This window comes from Stigmatopora argus, chromosome 2 (genome assembly GCF_051989625.1).
Source record: "Stigmatopora argus isolate UIUO_Sarg chromosome 2, RoL_Sarg_1.0, whole genome shotgun sequence".
NCBI classification, from domain to species: Eukaryota; Metazoa; Chordata; class Actinopteri; order Syngnathiformes; family Syngnathidae; genus Stigmatopora; species Stigmatopora argus.
The window spans coordinates 18,256,797-18,276,836 of record NC_135388.1 but is presented as its reverse complement, the minus strand read 5'-3'; the positions used below and the strand labels follow the sequence as shown (position 1 = coordinate 18,276,836).

At 38.8% G+C, this 20,040-nt stretch overlaps 2 protein-coding genes across 4 annotated transcripts in view; one reads left to right on the top strand and one right to left on the bottom strand.

Annotated features, from left to right (window-relative positions):
• The window catches only part of uacab (uveal autoantigen with coiled-coil domains and ankyrin repeats b), a 31,411-nt gene extending 14,942 nt beyond the window's left edge, over nt 1-16,469 (top strand). For 2 of the 3 annotated variants that reach the window (XM_077595129.1, XM_077595130.1), the window contains exons 5-19: nt 440-497; nt 2,219-2,289; nt 3,738-3,844; nt 4,135-4,316; nt 6,398-6,435; nt 7,143-7,193; nt 7,291-7,398; nt 8,379-8,411; nt 9,722-9,811; nt 9,962-9,992; nt 10,111-10,160; nt 10,323-13,013; nt 13,862-14,014; nt 14,237-14,302; nt 14,840-16,469. In XM_077595129.1, coding sequence (XP_077451255.1) covers nt 440-497; nt 2,219-2,289; nt 3,738-3,844; nt 4,135-4,316; nt 6,398-6,435; nt 7,143-7,193; nt 7,291-7,398; nt 8,379-8,411; nt 9,722-9,811; nt 9,962-9,992; nt 10,111-10,160; nt 10,323-13,013; nt 13,862-14,014; nt 14,237-14,302; nt 14,840-14,911 — 3,801 coding nt within the window. In that variant the 3' untranslated portion in view covers nt 14,912-16,469. The remainder of the gene's footprint in view (nt 1-439; nt 498-2,218; nt 2,290-3,737; nt 3,845-4,134; nt 4,317-6,397; nt 6,436-7,142; nt 7,194-7,290; nt 7,399-8,378; nt 8,412-9,721; nt 9,812-9,961; nt 9,993-10,110; nt 10,161-10,322; nt 13,014-13,861; nt 14,015-14,236; nt 14,303-14,839) is intronic. The other variant, XM_077595131.1, reaches the window with a different exon arrangement.
• The window catches only part of LOC144070704 (uncharacterized), a 43,433-nt gene that overhangs the window by 15,096 nt on the left and 8,297 nt on the right, over nt 1-20,040 (bottom strand). Inside the window, exon 3 of the mRNA XM_077595135.1 lies at nt 3,702-3,822. The gene's annotated coding sequence lies outside the window, so the exon portion shown is untranslated. The remainder of the gene's footprint in view (nt 1-3,701; nt 3,823-20,040) is intronic.

The following is a 20,040-nucleotide window of genomic DNA, read 5'->3' as shown; positions in this document are numbered from 1 at the left end:
TTGAGCGTATCAGTTGTGTGTTTAAACAGGCCAATATATCACAGTTAGGAAAATATTTTTAGTTTAGATGAGATCATCATTATTTCTGCACTTTATTTCATACTTTGTGAAGTTTTTGTACCCTAAAAATCTAAATTGTTTAACCTTGTTCAATAAAGTGGTTCACTGGATTTACATACAGCAGTTTGATTCAAAGATGTGGTTATAATTTAAAATCCATTGATTCATGTTAGATATTTCTATGCTCAAATCCGTCCATAAAATCCCTCATTATTGATCATTGTGAAGTATTTTGACACTTAAATTAATGATGAAAAAAGCAGTTAAACTACAAATATTTTTGGGGGGGTAGAAAATACAATGTACTTGCTACCGGCAAGGTGTTATACTGCTATAGTATTGTATTTTTTACTTGAGTAAGACTGTTTTATTTTTATAGCACAATTGGCCAGTTGGAAATGTTGATCTACAAGGAAGAACAGCTCTACATGACGCCGGTAAGTGAATGTGCAAATTATCCCTGCGAATTGAGCCCAGCTCTACCCTAGTTGGCAAGACTTACTGTGCAAAATGAATGGTACATCTTACCACAGGGCAAATTTAGAATCGGTACATATCATCCAAACTAGCATATCAGCCACATTCACCAAAAGAAAACAGTATTTTCCCATTTATATGTTGCAGTTGGGACTCCAGGAAGAGTAGTTTTCACCATGTTAAAGCCCAGTAGGATTCCAATGAACAATAATCATCGCACTAAGAACCGCACATTCTTGTTCTCATTAGTGATAAGGCCTCTAATTGCTATTTTTGGAGTATCACATTTGGGCAAAAAGATCGGATCTGATGAGTACCATGGTGCTTTTCATTTGCTGTAAATCAAACCACAATGCTAACATTTCTGCTGAGTGAGACTACTGCTCAGAAACTAATCAAAGTAATATTTGTAAACACTGCATTTTTTTAGGAACTCGTTATGTTATTTTTGCATTATTTTTACTCATTAAAAAATATAGGTACCAGTTTTGCATTGATGCAAAAACAAAACGTGTGTTTAAAAACAAAGAGATCAAATCAGAAGTAAGAAAAATCAGCATTGGGACATCACTAGTTGTCAATTGGGATATTTATAAAGAAGAATATTTGATTATTGTATTTTATGCAATATAAGGCACACTGAAACTACTTTATTTCCCCAAAATTACAGTGTGCTTTATAATCCAATGTTCCTTAGTTATGAATTTTGGTTGCGATTAATGACATTGACACTATTGTTGGAACATCACTGTATTATAATGCTCTGGTAAAGTGCTCAAGACACTCTCATCCAACCTATGAATAAAATAATAGATTTAAATGGCACCCCCTGTGGGGATAAGCTGAAAAGCCAGCCATTTATGAATAAAACAATAATTAAATGTTAACTATATAAAGAACAAATGTTAGATCCAGTACATTTTTGCACAAATGTACAATATAATGAGGTACGCCTTTATGAATGAAAGAAACTGTTCAATTATGGTGAGCCTTATAGTCCAACAAAGACGCTAATCAAAAATGTCTAATAACCAAATTAACATCAACCCGCTCAGCTGTAGGCTTCTCATTCATATTCACATGCCCTTAAAGAGAGTTTAAAATAAAAGTCTCTAGTCTTTATCACCATGGAACGTGAAGAGTGGTTAATTTGTAGTTGCAAATCTTCAATAGCAGTTTTTAAAAAATAATATCTAACCCAACATTATTAGCATCTTGTTTCTTTAGTCGCACTGAGGAGCTTATCTCAAGAACAAGTCAGAATGTACCTGTAAATAAGTCGCTTTCTTACCCTCAGGATTGATATCACTGCAACAATGATAAGAGTGCTTTGGACAATGCTCTTTGCATACCCGTTGCCACATTGTTGGACAATGGAACACTGGCAGTAGTAGTTAAAGGTTCTGTGAATGCAACCTCTCAGTATCAACATTATTGCTGACTTCAGAATCAAATGCGATTAATTCGTCCGTAGAAATCCATAAATTTACCGCTAGTATTGATGCAGAAGGTTTGAAAGTGAGAGGGAAAAATAGGTACACAACAGCTTATATTAGTTTCTAAAAATTACAATGGCTACACAAAATATTGTATTTTTAAGGAGTTTTGTATGCAGTTACTGATTGGTCTTATTTTAAAACAGTTGTTGAAAATGAATGACTCTATGCCCTTTTCTCTTCAGTCATGGCAGGCTGTCCATCTAGTGTGAAACTTCTCTGCGACGGTGGTGCTTCTGTCAATGCCAGTGATTTTGTAAGACTTTCACTTCATTTGACAATCTTTCAAATGCATGCTCCACCCTGATTTCCACCCCTAAAAATTCACCAATAGTGCTGGGAAAAATGGAAAAAAACCATCGCAGTATTGGACATGTAGCATGATAAATGTGCCACAGTGTAGTACATTTTTCTCATCTCATTTCATTTTCTGAACCACTTTATCCTCATTAGGGTTGCGAGGGGTGCTGGAGCCTATCCCAGCTGACTCCGGGCCAGAGGTGGGGGATACCCTGAATCAGTCTGGGGTCCTGGCTTCAAATCCAGGTCACGTCCACCTGTGTGGAGTTTGCATGTTCTCCTCGGGTATGCGTGGGTTTCCTCCGGGTACTCCAGTTTCCTCCCACATTATAAAAACATGCATTTTTGGGCATGTGGCACTATGATATACTGAAATATAGTCAAAGGCCAATCAATCAGTGACAACGGCTTCTTTTTTTTACACTTACAACATTAAGTAACAAGTTTTAAGGAGAGCGGTGCAATTCTACTGTGCCCAAGAAAGTGGAGCAAATGTCAGGAATGTCACCTAAAGTAAATTCAGCTGTGAGATCGGGGAGGCATCTGGAGTCATGCCAACAGAACAGCATTCTGAGAGCGTCATTGTTAATGGTTGCTACTCAGCCAAGGGACCCGGCTCACTCCTTTTTTTGCTTAAGAGAACTGCCATGAATAAAGATTGGTACCAAAATATTCTCAGAAATCAACTTCTCTGAACCATCCAAAAACAGTTGGGTCTCGATCAATGCCTTTGGCAAGGAAGCACCTATAACATGTAGTCTGTCCCCAAGAGGCCGGTGGCCAAACACCCCACAAATTTTAACAAATTTCAAGCATTGATTATGGAAGAATTGGACTTAGGCAGAATGCCAGTTTGAATTGCAAGTCTTGAATAAAAAGGGTCACCACTGCAAATATTGAATCTTTACATAACCTTAATGAAATTGTCAATAAAAGCGGTTGCCACTTATTAAAATCCAGTAATTATAATTCAATATAACTAAAGTCCAGCAAAAAGATCGAAAAACACAGACAGCATTATTTGTGGTGTTCTTATTCTCTGGCCACATCTGTACATAATTCTAAATTTAAAAATATCTAAATTAATCCTAGTTCTTGTGAATGGTTTGAAGGTTTAAGATGCTATTAAGCTTGCTTAAAATTACTCATTATCAATGAATATTATTAATCTAACAAATGTTCCTTTTCTGTGTGAGTTAACTGCCTTGATCTATTTTGTTGAACACGTATAATGTTTAAAAAAATAATATTAAAAAATAAAATAATTTAAAAAGTTACTGTACTTGATTTATACATTTTCTTAACTTTCCACTATTCCACAATAGAAATTACACATTCTAATTGGTGTCTTTGTCTTATATTTTTTACCTGCGTCCTAATGTAGGTCATGTCCATTTTGTTTAGGATGGCAGGACTCCTCTGGTGCTTGCAACCCAAATGTGTCACCCACGCATTTGTCAGCTGCTTGTAGAGCGAGGAGCTGATATATCTGTACGGGACAAACAAAAAAAGTAAGAGTTGTGTTGTTGTGTGCATTGAATTGTAATATTTTTCCAGCAAGGGATTTCTCCGGGAGAACAGGCAAACAGGAGTAAAAAATAAAAGAAATAAAAAGAAACAAAATAATGGTTTGGGCAATAATATAGCAACACAAATATTTTTATTATTGCTGCTGCAGATTGTTTGAGTTCAACAAGACTCGAGATGACCTATCAAGACATATTCAACATATTTTGTAATTGACTACATTGCTTGTTGGTTTATTTGCTACTAAAGTTCTTAATTTTTTTCTCAACTTTAGAACAGCACTCATTCTGGGTTGTGAGTATGGCTGCAAAGATGCTGTGGAGGTATTGTTAAGGAGTGGTGCTGATGTGAAGGATGTGGACAGCTTGAGCCATGACGCTTTCCACTATGCTCGCCTCAGCAAGAACTCGGAACTCATTTCATTAATCAAAGGCTACTTAGAGAAAGCCAGCAGAGGTAAGAACATTAGAGGCACTGGTGTGGATATAAATGTTTACACACCTCTGTAGAGTTTTGTAAAAGTCAGTGCTAACTCCATTTGGCATATGACCATGCACAGAAAAGTGATCAGAGAACATAAATGATTCAACTTCAATCACAAAACTTATGTACTCTTGTACAGCTAATTGCTGGATAGGAATAACTTCTCCTTTGATTAGTGGTTAATGTCGTGGCCGGATGATTCGCCTAAAGACGTTTCGCCGACGGACGTTTGACAGACGGACAGGTCGCCGAATGGACGTTCCACCGAACGGTCATTCGGCCGAACGAAGGTTCGGCTGGACGGAGGTTTCGCCGAAACGGGATTCGCGCACTCGCCCCGCCCCCGGATCGTGTGTGTACAAGTTTTTCAACCTCGGCCCGCGGACCATATACGGCCCGTTAGGATTTTTAATCCGGCCCGCCGCCGGCGTTGTCCAAATTATAGTAAAAATCAATGATTCATTTCCCTCTGCCGCTCATCACTCTCAATTTATTAGTCTACCGTCAATGGCAGCCCGGGAATAAGCACTCTTGGGCGGGCAGATGTAGCAGAACCGAGCAGTGAAATGACAGCAATTAGGTTAAATCCATCCTAAAACAGAATTTAATGATCAAATACAAATACTGGAGCTCTTTGGACATTAGAACTGAGCCCAGGGAAGTGAATTCCTCGGTAAAATGTCGCGATAAGGCAAAAAAACGTCTATATACGACCGTTCGGCCGAATGACCGTTTGGTGGAACGTCCATTCGGCGACCTGTCCATCTGTCAAACGTTCGTTGGCGAAATGTCTTTAGGCGAATCATCCGAGTACCGGTTAATGTTGATAAACACGTGATTTGATAGAAATCCCTGGATTTCCTGTTTTTCCCCACTTGATAATAATAAGAGTATATTTTATTTCAAAATGTCTTTCAAGACACTTGAACACTTTACAATCTGAGTAGACAAAAAGCACAGATTTAGAGCGAGATTAAAGTCACAGGAGAGAAGTCCTAGAGCAAAGCACACAAACCAAACAGAAAAGAGGATGGAGCTGGACATGAAAATTTCAACAGATATGCTTTGAGTTTGGATTTGAAAAGTGGGAAAGAGGCCGTATGGTGAATATCGCGGGACAGTGTTCCTGAGCAGGGATGGCGGGGGGCAGAGTGACTAAAGGCTCTGGATTCAAAAGTAAAAAGACAGTCATGGTGGATTATAAAATGGAGGGTAGAAGAGGAGCAAGGTGGCTGGGGAGGAGCGCTACTGCAAAGGAGGTCAGAAATGTAGGGTGGGCCGTGAATAGCTTTGAAAATGATGATTATTTTGTATTCAATTCTTTGCTTTACTGGAAGCCAAAGAGGTTGATGGAGGCTGGGGGTGCGGTAGGGATTCATGTGGCAGTATGGCACTCAAGCTAGACAGGAAAAGACTGCAGAGGGTGATCAAAACAGCCCAAAAGATCATTAACTGTTATGTTATGGAACAGGAACATCTAAAATCATCTAAAAACATGGCTTCCCAAAAAGTTGGCTGCATGGAATTGTCCAAATTGTTGACCCGGTGAAAAGAACGTTGGGTGCTTCAGGAGTTGGGACTTTTCCATACTTTTTCAAGTTTGTGCCTAGAGTTTGGTCATAGCCTGTTCCAACATGACTGTGCACCCAACAGTTCTAAATGCAAGCACAGGTGGAAAGATTACTGCCCCATTTTTTTCTCCAGTTAAAGTACTTTTGGATTACCATAAAAAGAAAAAAATAGCTCAATTAAAATTCACTGACAGTAAAAGTTCTTTTCTTTGTTTGTCATACTGAAATCTATAGATTAGCAATGGAATGTTTTTTGGGGGGGCATAAGTGAGTCAAACTTAATTAGCAATTACTTTTGCCGATATAGAAAATCCTAATTCAATTTTAAAAGAAACAAGATCCTTGTGTTTTTTTTGGGGCACAGTCATGCAATTATGTTGTAATGACTATACATGATAAACATTGACATGTTTTGGTGTTAAGGGAGTACATTAATTTTCCTCTTTGTTTAACAAAATCAATTCTCATATGTTTGCCTTACAGAAAAGGAGGCAACAAAAGTGGAACAATGGAGGAGACAGGTAATGTAGCGTTTAAGGACTGGCTCAAACAATTCAAGTACATTGTACAGCTCACTCATGTTTCTCTTATAATACTACTAACAGTGGGGCAAAAAGCCACCAATTGTGCAAATTGTCCCAGTTAAAAAGATGAAAAAGGACTTTTTTGTCATAAGTATACCTAAACTATGAGTAAATGAAATAAGATGGAAAAAAAATCCTGAGAATTTATTCCCCCCCCCTTCTCATTTTACCTCTCATAGTTGAGGTATACTTGTGATGAAAACTACTGGCCTCTCTCTTGTTTTCCCATTAAAGAGAACTTGCACAATGGGTGGGTTACTTAATAGATTTTGCCCTCATCTAGTATGCCTTTTGATGCTTACACCTAATGGACACTTATTTTGGAGTACGTTCATTTGAGCAAGCATTACCAAGATGATGGCAACCAGTATTTTCTAATTGCTTCCTCACATATCTCTTGTTGTAATGATATTAATCTGCTTCTTATTTTGGTATCTAAATACCAATACTATTTTAATCTTTCTGCATGGAAAAACAGTAAAATCAATTTTTGATTTGTAGACACAACCTTTGCACATGCCTTTTTCTGCCATTAAATAATTTTAGAGTGCCTTTTGATGTTTTGTGAAGAGCATAGTCTTGGTGATTTAAATAGGTACATATGATATAGATATTTTATTAAGCAGTTTCCCTTTCCTCACTAGTCGGAGCACTCGGACACTATGGAGGCAAACAGAAGGGATCATATTATACATGTAAGCACTTCTTATGTTGTTAGTGCAACAGATTGCGTGGCACCTAGGTATCTTTTTTCATTATCTTGTTTTGTGTCAACTGGCTTCTGGATTTCAGGATTTAGAAAGGGAGAATGAGTCCCTGCAGGAAAGTCTCCGGAAATACCATTTAGAGCAGAGGACCCTGTTAGATAAGATCAACCTGTTACAACAACATCTCACACAGGTAAATGCTTGTTGTTTTGTGGCACTTTTAAATCTCAAAACAAATGTTAGAACGTGTTTGACTATGCATGTTTACTGTATATTTTCAGTATATACATATCGTATATTCGTGGCTTAAAGTACTTCCGAGTGGAATGAATTTGAAATGCTAATCAACAATCTTGTCATTAAAGATAAAAATGCATGTGGTATGCAGGCAGAGAAAGTGGCTGTGCAGGCTTTCTTGCTTCAACTGCATTAAGAACCCACCCCAAAAACCCACAGTGCATGTGCGCTGCTTTATTATAGGTACCCTTTTCTCTGTTCGAACAGAAAGGCTTAAAATAATAATGATTATAAAAGGTCTCTCGGGCTCTCCCCTTTTCCCTGAAAAGTAAAAATATTTCAGGCACATTTTCTCATTTTAAGGCGTGTACACTGTACTGCATTGGTGCTGCCGTGATTATCCGACCAGTTACAACGGTATTGACAATGAAATTAGTCAAAAATGGTTTTGTAGGTGATATGATGGGTTTTTTCTTTTTTTCTTTAAAAAACCCTTTTTTGCCCACACATGGGGAACTGAATGAGCCTGATATAATCGGACTCCATACTGCCGTAAATGACATGTTTTTGTTATTTTTGCTGACATACTTCTGCTCTACACTTACACACAAATGTTGGTGATAATGCACAAATATGTGCTTCAAGTAATTGTCACCAATATGAGTTGGATGTTGAGTATTTATTTTGTGAGTAGATTTACATCACAGTAAAAAAATGTTAAATTTGGAGCCCTGTATCCTATGTGAAGGAGCTAGAAGAGAAATTGTGGAAGAAAGCAAGCGAGTTTAGGATTTTTATTAGGACAATTTTGCTCATACTGCTCACATTTTTAGATCAGTATGATTGGGGGATGAAAACTTATAATTATAATTTTAAATATTAGTATTTAACAATCCTTCATTTAGGTTTGGCTAATATTTTTTTTACTATTCATAGGAAAAGAAGACAAATGAAGACAATCACAAAGAGGTAGAGTATGAAACAAACATGCCCTGTACAATAAATATTAAGGATTCTGTTTAACAGGTTGAAGATGGCAGAATCATATTTCATCAAATAGGATTTCAAAATTCAGTGCAGAAATTGTTTTTGTTCCGCATTAAGGCATCTAATTTAAATCATGCACTGCAGTGGACATTCATATTTGTTAACAATTACCAAAACCTTTCTGCCAAAAGATAAAAGAATATTCATCTATTTCCAGTATACTTTTTTTTTTAAATGGTAGGCATTGAAAGCTCAGTTTGTGTGTGAAACGTAGACTTTTGCTGATCCTGTGTTGTATGAGACAAGTTAACACAATTGGCTTGACTACTTTTTTCCTCCAGAGTGTGATTTTGATCCAATCAATCATTGCCACTGGTTACATTTGGGGTTTGAACGATACAGCGTTTTTGTATGGAATGTGTGCTGCTTGAACATGTACTTTGTGTTAAAACATAAATTAACTCGATTTGAACAAAATTAAACACTTCTTTATAATTGGGCATACTACTATTTTGTCTGAATGAGCTGTTACTTACTTAATACTGCAGGGCCTTTAAATAGAGGTAAAATTCACACAAAAACACTGAGTACTTTTGCTGTCTAATGATCAGTTTTCCCCCTACTGAAGCTATCATGAACTTATCACAAAGTATGCAGAGTCCAAAGCAATAATGTTTGCTAGTTTTCATGTCATATTGCAAGCGTAAACAAATTGCAAAGTTAATTTTTCCCAAATTTGTGCAGGCCTAGCATAATGTGCCATGTGGATTTTATAAAATGTGTGTGCAATGAACATTAAAAAATTTGGAGTAAAAAAAAAACAGACTCAATGTGGTGACCTTATAAGTTCCAATCCAATCCTTTATCTGATGCCTCGATATGCATTGACTTTTGATGAAGAACCATTTGGAATAGTTCATGAAGAACAGGCACCTAATAAATGATAGTTAAAAACTTCAGTTATACATAACGTTTGATTACAGGCCTGGTCTTGGGGCCTGAGACTTATGCCTGAGCATAAAGTTTTTTGTTCCATGCCCGTTGGGAAGTAATGAAACTGTTCCTTCTATTTTATCCCATTATTTACCATTCTCTTACTCCCTACACGTGCATTTCTAATAAAACTATAACAAGTTCTATTGGGATTATTGTAGCTGCTTTGTCAGGATTATTAAATTACACTAATGATAGATTAATTTACATTAAGACATGAACAAATCAGTGTAGAGGCGGACGGAAATGGTTCCCTTTAAACTTATTTGTCCTTTTTGTTGTTCTTTTCGTTGTATCAGAGGGAGAAATTAAAGGTGTTACTTATTGCCAACGAACGAGAAGGTTCACGAGGCTCGGAGACTGTCAAGGTCCAACTCAAATGCACTATGGTCTGTGAATGCATACAGATCATTTGATATACGTATATTTGAAAACAGGAAACTCTTGAAAAGTTTTATGATCAGATGTTATTATTGTAGTGTAATTATTGTTATAAAATTGTTCACAAATTCAAAATGGATTGTTCCTTGTATTTGCAGGGAGACTACACTGGACAGTCAGTGATAAAAGGTTGGCTCATCCCTCATAAACTTAAGATACCATTACACTCAACAAAATGTAATGTAATAATTCTATCTCACTTAAGGAATTTGCTTGTTGTTTAAATGAAATTTGCTCTGTTTTCTAGGAAAAGAGAACATTTTGGTTAAACAAGCATACAGCCTGGATTCGGATCAAGTAAGCTACTATTTATTATTCAAACTGTTGCGAAATTGGATTCTGGGTTGTGTCTACCCAATTTATATATATATGCCATCTTGAAAGATGAATGTTAACCATTTTTTTATTCCAAAATATTATTTGAACAAAAACACTCCTTATTTTTCTTGCTTCTGGTAGAAACTCCAGAATCCAGCTATGTCACGTTCACTCGCCAGACCGTTGGAGAAGGGTCTTTCTAGTGAGCTTGATGTTCTCCGACATGAGTTTGAGACGCTCAGAAGAAGACAACAGGCAACTGAGGAGGAGAGGTTGAGACTTCACTCATCTCTTAGCCGTAGAAACCGGGAGTGCCAAGAACTTGTCCAGAACAGAGATCTCATCCAGAAACAAGCTGACCAGCAAGTTCAAGATCTTGAGGATGCTTTGGGGGATGTTCAGAAGAGGATGATAGATTCTGAATGCAAAGTTAAGCAGTTGCAAGCCCATGTAGTTGCAGTGAAGGAACACTTAGGAGCTCAGGCTGCAGAAGAGCTTCGTGCTCAGCTCCAGGATATTAAAGCCAAGTATGAAGGGGCTTCAGCTGAGGTAGGTCGGGTTCGGAACCGCCTTAAACAGAGTGAGAAGGCATTGGAGGAATACAAGAACAGTGAAAGCCAGCTGGCTACTGAAGCTGAACGGTTAAATGAAGAGCTTGGTGCTGTGACGGCTGAAAGAGATGAACTTTCACAAACTGTCCTTGAAATGGAAACCCAGTTGAAGGGAGTGCAGGCCAAGCAAAGCAACATAGTGCCAGCTGAGAAGTTTGACAACATGAAAAACCTACTGACCAATGCAGTCGACGAAAAGGAACGACAGCTTGCTGAGCTGAGAGACGACTACGATCGTGTTCTCGAGGAGGTGGCGGAGCTCCATCGCAAGTTAGATCATCCAACCCAGGGGGGTGCAGGAGCAGGACACTCAGAGGAGCAGCAGAGGATACAGTCTGCTCTTGAAGAGCAAAACCTCTCGCTGAAGAGAAAACTTCAAGATGTCACCGCAAGAAGTCAGGCACTTATTCGTGAAATGGAAGAGAGTGAGGAAGAAAGAGAGATATTTCAAGAGAAGCTGGAGGAACTCAATAGCAGGCTGGAGTCAGACTTCATACCGATCAAGGAACACGAGGAAACCCGTATGAATATGGTGTCGGCTGTTGAGGAGCTTGAGGACAAACTGGTGGAAGCCAGTGAACGTTTTGGCAAAGCTGAGGCACAAGTCCAATTGCTTCATGTAGAGAGAGTGAAGCTCCAGGAGAATGTTTCTCAATTGCAAGGTGATAGAGAGAAACAGCGAAGTGAAATAGAAGCCCTGAAGATTCAGAATACTGAAGCGCAAAAGAAATTGGAGCTTTTGCAGACAAGGTGTGACGACAAAGATAAGCAGTGTGTGCAACTGACAACACAGAGTCATACTTTGAAACAGAGTCTAGAGGGAGACTATGTGTCGAGGCAACAGCACGAGCAACTGAGGATAGAGTTAACTTCTCGCTTAGAGAGCATCAAGACTGAGAACTTAAATTTGGAGTCCACAAATAAAGAATATAAGGAAGAATTAAAGAATGTGGAAGAAGGAAATGCCAAGTTAAAGGAAAAGTTGGAGAAGGTTCGGTTAGAGATGAAAAACGACTACATGAGCATGAACGATCACAAACGTATCACAGAAAGAATGGGTGCGGCTATGGTACAGGCAGAGAATCAAGCAAACCAACTTTCAGCGTTGCACACGTCTGTCCAGGAAGAAAATGTGAAGCTGACGCAAGAACTGGAAGCTCAAAAGAAAGAACTTGATACAATAATGGAAGCTGTTCACACCAAATTTGTCCCACTGACGGTCGTTGAGGAAAAAGAAAACTCCTATGCAACCCAAGTAAAAGAGTTGAAAGTAAAACTTTTGGAAATGGAGAAGATGTATGACAAAGAGAGGTCTGATAGAGAAAATTACAAACTGGAGAAAGACAAATTGAAAGTTGAGATTGAATCTGTCCAACAAAGACTTGACTCTGCTCTTGTCACTGATGAAAAACGCAAGGGTTATGAGGAGGAGTTCAAGGATCAGCATGAGGCAATGTCTCACAGGTTAACCAGTCTGGAGGAGAAGCACAATGAGGTGAATCTTAAAAACGATGAGCTTGAAGGCCAGAATGCCCTGTACAACACCCAAATCCAGAATCTCCAGGACCGTCTAAAATCTGAGTTGACTCGGATTGCGACTTATGACACAGAGCTCAAGACCCTTCATGACGTTATGCAGCAAGCCCAGTTGGATTGCAAGAAAGCACGGGATGCGCATCAGGAGGAAGCCCAAAGGGTTTGTGTTCTTCAGAAAGAGAATCAGGAACTCCATAAAGAACAGACTTCTCTGTTGCAGCAGCACACCAACGCTACCAAAGCCCTGGAGGCTGAAATAGCTGGGCTTCGGATAACGCTCCGAGAAAAGGAAGAGAACAGCGGCCAGAGGGCGGAGGATGTTTCGGCCCTACAGTCAGAACTTCTTCAAGCCACACGAGCTCTTGAAGAGCTTCACTTTAAAGAAAGTCATATGAGTCAAATGAAGAAGCAGAATGAGAATCTTGAGGAGGAAGTTACAAACATGAGCAATAAGCTGTTGAATGTAACAGAAGAATGTAAAGCGGTTCGCCAGGAAGTAAATCAGGCAAGGGAGGGTGAAAGCAGGGCAAGAAGGGAGATGGATGCAGTCCGGGAGAAGGGACTCGCCATTGAAAGAGAAATAAAGGAGTTGAAAGAGCGCTACGATGAGTCACTCAGCACCATTGGTGGACTTCAGAGGAGGATTTCAACATCATCTCAGCTGACTGAATCCAAAGATAAGAAGGTAACTGTTGCGTGATAAAAAAAAAAGCAAACATTACTATAAAAGGTGCTACTCAAAGCTAATGAATGAATGCCATTGCCAAAAGTACTGCATTTGTTTTGCATACATTTTATCATCTGTTGTGTGTTTGCCAGAGTTTAATATGGTTTATTGGGTTACATTTCGACTTCTGTTTAAATTGACCCAAATTGCTTCATTCTGCATGATATTCTTTCATGATGGTCTAAACAGGCTAAAGCACATCAAATTCTTTCAATCAGGTGTAGGTCACCTTTGTATGTGCTTTTGAATTATGGTTTTGCGGTTTGAAAAGTCCAGGGGGCTCTAATCAGAATGCAAGCTTAGATGACGTCCGTTTGTATTAATCAGCAGCAGGTGGAACAGCAAGAGAATCATAAACAAACGTAAAGAGTGGTGTAGATGTAAGTTTGAAGTAAAGGCACAGCAAAGTGCTATATCTAAAAAGTATTTTTGGGGTGAAAAAAATAATCAAATGTGACTTCCCTGTAACTGGTGGGTGCTTGAAAATATTTTCCCCTGAGATCTGCGAGTAGAGACAAAAATAAAACTCTAAAAGCTACAATGTCTGACGAAAATAAAGAGGGTTTGAGCTAGTTTTAAGGAGGTGAAAGACTTCAGTCACACAAACAGTTGGAGATGGCTGTCTTATCTGTTTTACAATCAGTTGAATAGTGTATTGAGCAGATGCAACCTTTGCAATCATTCTTCTGCGCATCCATATATCAATTTAGAGTGGTTATGTATAGAAAGCGAGAACGGTCACACAGAAAGATGAATTTGACACAAAAAAAACAGATTGCCTTACTTAATCTTTTTGCTTGGGCTAGATCACCGAGTTGCTGACCGACGTGGAGCGACTGAAGCAAGCACTGAATGGTTTGTCCCAGCTGGCCTACACAAGCAGTAGCCCAAGTAAAAGGCAGACGCAGCACATTGACACTCTCCAAGCCCAGCTCAAAAACCTACAGCAACAGCTGGCTGTGAGTGGATTCACTTTACGCACAAAAGATGTTCTCATCTTTTTCATAGAGGCATTCTAGAATCTCTCGGTAACAGTGTGTTATTAACTGGACGTGTTTAGCTGAAGATTTTGGGTGTGTGTGCACAATAAGGCCTTTATATTTTGAGGTGTGTGCACAATAAGGGCCAATATATTTTGAGGCAATCATCGTGTTTTCTTTCTTTGTCTTCTCTTAACTAAGGATGCTGAGAGGCAGCACAGGGAAGTGGTTTCCATTTATAGAACACACCTTCTCAGTGCAGCACAAGTAAGTTATTGTCATTTATTTCCTTATATAAACCGTATTGAACATTGTATTTGGTGAAAAACCAAACCAATACTTTAAGATGGAAAATGATTTAGATCAAAATTTTCCTCAATATTCACTTGTTTTGATTTAAGTGCTGCTTTTGGGAGTGCCATTATACCTCAAGACATCTTATCCAAATGTAGAGTATTGTTGGTTTGTTCCAGTTACGTTTTTAAACACGGAGGAAGAAATTCTGCATTTTGAACCCAGAACCGCTAAACTTTCAGGCAGATCTGTAACCAGTCATATAACTTGTTAATAGTTCATCAAAAATATTGCAAATATGATCAATTCTGAACTTATGTAACAGTCAACAGAGTACAAAGCGAAGACAAAAAATATACATTAGTGTTCCTTATAGACAAAATTAGAAAATAAATCAAATGCATACAATCCTCATCTAACAACTAAGTAATGTACAACACAAGCAATATAGAATCATTTTCAAAATGTTTTTTTTTCAAATTACATTTTTTTTGTTTTTTATCTTTGTAGGGCCACATGGATGAGGACGTCCAAGCTGCTTTACTACAAATCATTCGCATGAGACAAGAGTTTGTGTGTTAAAGCTTTCACAATGGCATTCTACTGCCTGGAAACTCAAATTCATCATCCTCGCACCCGCCACGCCTCCCCACAGCATTACCTATGTCCTCCAAATTCGGATTCTCAAAATGTGCCCTGATTTAATCATAGTATAGCTACGCATTGGCTCCTAGATACTCTAAATATGAACGTTGCATCTGAATAACTGGCCGTCTACCGACCTAGAAACCATAGGCAAGGTACATGCATAGCAATTTTTCGCATCTCAAAGGATTTTAAGTATGACTTGACCTACGTTGAAGAAATCATTGTGTGCTTACTGCTTTTACAGTGTGTGCTTTATTCAATATGAAGGTACAAACATGAATCTCATCCCTACATGATTGTTGCAGTATCAAGAAAAAGAGGCAGAATGATGCTCTATGGCGTCACGATTGTAATATTATCTATTCATATTTGTTAAGTTGGATGCTTTGAGACACGTAATGAAGCACTCAACACAAGGAGTCGCTCCTATATTTTGTGTCCGTCATCGACACAAGCTTCAAATTGCTTCCTACCTTAATAGTCTGCATGATCATAACTACACAGGTTTAAGATTGATGATTTTGTGCCCTGTGGTGTAAAATAGAATTTGTGTACACTGAAAGTTTCCAATTTGAACAGAGAGAGCAGGGAAATACTTGCGTCATAAACCCTTTGCTAAAAACTGATTTGATTTGGCTCATTATTATATTCATTTTAAGCATAATAACACCATAGACATCATTCACCTTATTTGTAATACAAAAAAAGATAAAAGTATTATTTGTAGTTTAACTACTGGGTTCACTTAATTGCAGTGGGTTGTTTCTGTGGGTAATTTGCGTCATGTTGGCGACCGTCGGAGAAAGAAGCTCTCCTTCAGTGTCATTAAGTTTTTGCGGTGGCTGGTCATCTCTCTTTTTAACCTGAGTTCCCTCTAGTGGTAAAACTTGGCAGGCCAAGTTAATAGAACCATAATTTCTGTGTGATAGGGCTGCTGGGTTTGGGGTTTACTTTTGTCTTTGGAAGTTAAAATGATCGATCATCTGTAATAAGAAACCTAAAATGAGAAATATTGCAGTTCCACGTGACAATGACTACGCCAAATGTCTTTCGAAGTGCTCGTATGTGCCTGCCCACGCCAGAGTGTAGTGTGTTGTGATCTTTGAGCGAGTCTCTTGTGCCTTTTCATTACTTTGTACTACTTGGATGACTGATTCTAAAGTATGACATTTGAAACGTTCAGCAGGTCTGGAAGTAGAAAGGCACAACATAAATGTTGAATACTTACTTTACTGTATAGGCTGAAGTCATAGAAGAATAACACTATGTAGCAAACTTCGTAATTAAGGCACCCTCTAGAAAGGGTTATTTAAAGCACTCCTATCTTTTCCTTATCAGTCTTTCTCTATGTACTTTGGCAAAATATCTTCAGATTTTTTTACAATGAACTTTTAACCCTATGGCCGTCAATCAAGACTGGTAAATCTGTTAGTACAATTATTTCTGTGAGTCATTATGGCTAAATCAATAAAAGTGCCTAACATAGAAAATATATTTTGTTTGTTCTGTTTTTATTGCTGTACTCACTACTGCATACACAATCTTCAATGCTGGGGTGAAATGTTCAATCAGTGTATTATTGTGATGTAAACCACCAATTTCGATTGTTCAATACGATATTTCTGACAATTTCGTTTGTGTGACAAAAAATTTGAAGCAATTTTGATGGTTTTGATAATGTTGTGACCCAAACATTTCAGAATTGGAATTAAAACTAAGGATATACCAAAATAAAACTTTTTTAAAGAAAGTGTGAGAACGAAAACTTAAACCAATTTAGTTATGCGTTCGTATCTATAAAGAAACCATCAATTAAGCCAATTATTCACAGTTTTGTTTCAGCACTCTAATTTTGGTGGAAGACTCATTTTGGACCAAAATCGCACTTCTCACATTTAGGCTAATAAATTTCAGTTTTTATCTTTAATAAAATTGGTTGGTTTAATCTTTACTCACATGGTTTACCCTAGTTAAACCAAATTGTGAATATGTTGCAACACTATTTATAATCAGATAGCATACAGTAAAGAAATTCCATGTCTCCCAGAAGTTCTGGGAGGCTCCAGGATATTGAGAGTGGCTCCCTGATGACCGCAAATTGGATAAAATATGCCAGATTTTGCCACTGTGCCGGGAATTTATAATATTTGAGAATGCAAGAGAGCATGTAGGCCAAATAACTCCATGTGTGCAATTGCCTACTTTAATTAGATTGCGAACGCACATGAGGTGTAACCTGTCTGTCCAGACCAACTAAAAACAAACCCCACTTTACTGAACAATATACTAAGGCTTGTCTAGTTAGGTCATCTTACAAAAAATAATTAAAAACCAGTATTAATATTGAAAAAGGAAACATCGAAATAGCGGCTTGAGTGGTTTGCACGTCAGCCTCAACACCTCTGGGGTCCTGGCTTCAAATCCAGGTCGGTCCACCTGTGTGAAGTTTGCATGTTCTCCCCGGGCCTGTGTGGGTTTTCTCCAGGTACTCTGGTTTCCTCTCACATCCCCAAAAACCCACATGGTAGGCTGATTGGACACTGTAAATTGCCCCTAGGTATGAGCGTGAGAGTGAATTTTGGTCCATCTCCTCGTGTCCTGTGAGTGGCTGGCCACCAATTCAGGGCGTCCCCCACCTCTGGCCCAAAGTCAGCTGGGATAGGCTCCAGCACCCTGAGGAAAAGCAGTTCAGAAAATGAATGAAACATCGAAATATAACCAGTAAAAAGTCCAGAGTCTTTGTTGGGAGCAGGCCTAAAACAGACGAGGATAAAGGAACACAATGGGCCCCTTTTTACAGAGTACCCCAAAACAAGAGGCACCAAGGACGCTCCCTATGCTTCCCTCAGGAATGCACAGCTGGAAATCCAAAATCCCCCACACCTCATGGACAACGGGCACAGATTAATGGACTGCTGACCAATCAGAGAAACACATCTCTTCTCTTTGTTTTCAACTTGTACAAGGGAGATACTAGTCTTTGTGATTCTATTACACTTCTGCTAAGGCCAAGATAATTATAGACTGACCCAGTGTGCTCTTTGTGGCTCTGTGAGGCTAATGCATTATTTGGCTTAGAACAAGTGGCTTTCGCTGGAGTTCTTATAAGGCAATGAACACCCAGACAACCTTGAGAAATAAGGAGTTAACGGGTGATTCAAAATTCAGGGTTCCTAGACACTGTACATACCTTTTCTGTTTGAGCCAGCACTTGTATTCATTTGAGTTCTGTCTGTTCAGCTCGTCATCTCAAGGTTTACTTTTTCCCCGCAAGGTGAACTTACACACTATACCCATGTGTTACATCCTCAGCTGAGGTCAAAGCTGTTTCTACAAATTCCTCACATGCAAACACAAAGCTGTGAATTAGTGGCCAAACTGCTGAAGCACAACATAAGGTTATTGCAGCAACAATACACACTTATCAGTTGATGTGACCTTACTCAAGTATCTATACGCTTAACATGGTCAATGTCTTTCTTTACTTGTCCTTGCATGTAGTTAAAGAAAATCTTTAACATCTAAATAATTATTTTCCTTATTTTTTTCGCTTATTTAGCGAGCAAGCTCTACTTAAGTGGTAAATACTGCATTATGGTACCTTTAGGAATTTAATAAAGTGCATGACCAACATAGTAACTTAATGTACTTGTATTTTAAATTAATCTTCAAAATTTAAATACATTATTCTTCATTTGAATATTAGCTTTTTGCACGTTATCATTTTTTTAATTTGTGTTTGACTATTTTTCCCATTCAATAAACAGCAAAATGCACTCCAGCAAATGTGACTGTATTTGAAGCTTGGTCTCATTTTCCTCTTAACTTTAAGATCTTAACTTACTCTGGCTCACGATAAAAATAAAAAATACACCAATAGAGACCAAAGTTCAAATTTGGGACACTTTCATGTCTTGGGCCGATGAGTCCCCCCAATATCCCCCAATTTATCTACTTTGTCCTGCGATGACGTATTGTTACTTTGTTAACCTGTGTAACTCTTTAGTCTGCTGCATATATCCATACCCATATATCCACAACATATGTGTAATGTGTCATGAGCACAAACAAGCAGGTGGTCCTTGACACATCAGATGAACATGGCCTTGAAGATAATAGTCTGTCAAAACTGCCAAGAACATTTGTCCTCATATGCTATAATGACACTGCTTGTCTTTTTTCCTCATAGTCGCTCACTGAAAAGAATGTGCTTTTCTGTCAATAGCAGTTGATTGCTTTTGGATTTCAAGTACACTCATCTCATCTCTTTCTGAACCGCTTATCCTCACTAGGGTCGCGGGGGGTGCTGGAACCTATCCCAGCAGACTTCGGGCCAGAGGCAGGGGACACCCTGAATTGGTGGCCAGCCAATTGCAGGGCACAAGGAGACAAACAACCATTCACGCTCACACTCATACCTAGGGGCAATTTGGTCCAATCAGTCTACCACGTGTGTCTTTGGAATATGGGAGGAAACCGGAGTACCCGGAGAAAACCCACGCAGCGAAATTATACTCAGCAGGGATTTGTAGCAATGAAGGAACAGTTGGCAGCCACCAGTCTCATGGCTTTCCAGGACCGCAAAGCCGTTGATATGCTTCTGACGGTTGATATGCTTCTGACGGTTGATATGCTTCTGACCGTTGATATCCCACACTAAGAACATGCAAACTCCACGCAGGTTGACCGACCTGGATTTGAACCCAGGACCCCCACTGTGAGGCCGACGCGCTAACCACTCAGCCGCCGAGCTGCCCTCTCAAGAACACTATGACACAAATTATTAGTCATTTTAACTCTCACCTTTTGATGTAGCCATAAGTGGAACCATTGTACTGCATTAAAATGGAGATGGGTTGAGAATAACACCACCAATAACCCCTACAAATCAACAGGTTTTTTTTCCAGATAGCTAACTTTTTGCATTGCCAGTCAGTCTCCACCTGCGCTCTTATTTTCTGGGACTCTTCACCAGGAGTGGCCAAGTCCATTCCTCGAGAGCCCCCATCTAGTCTTTTTTTTTACATATCTCCCTCCTCTACCACACCTGAATCAAATGATCA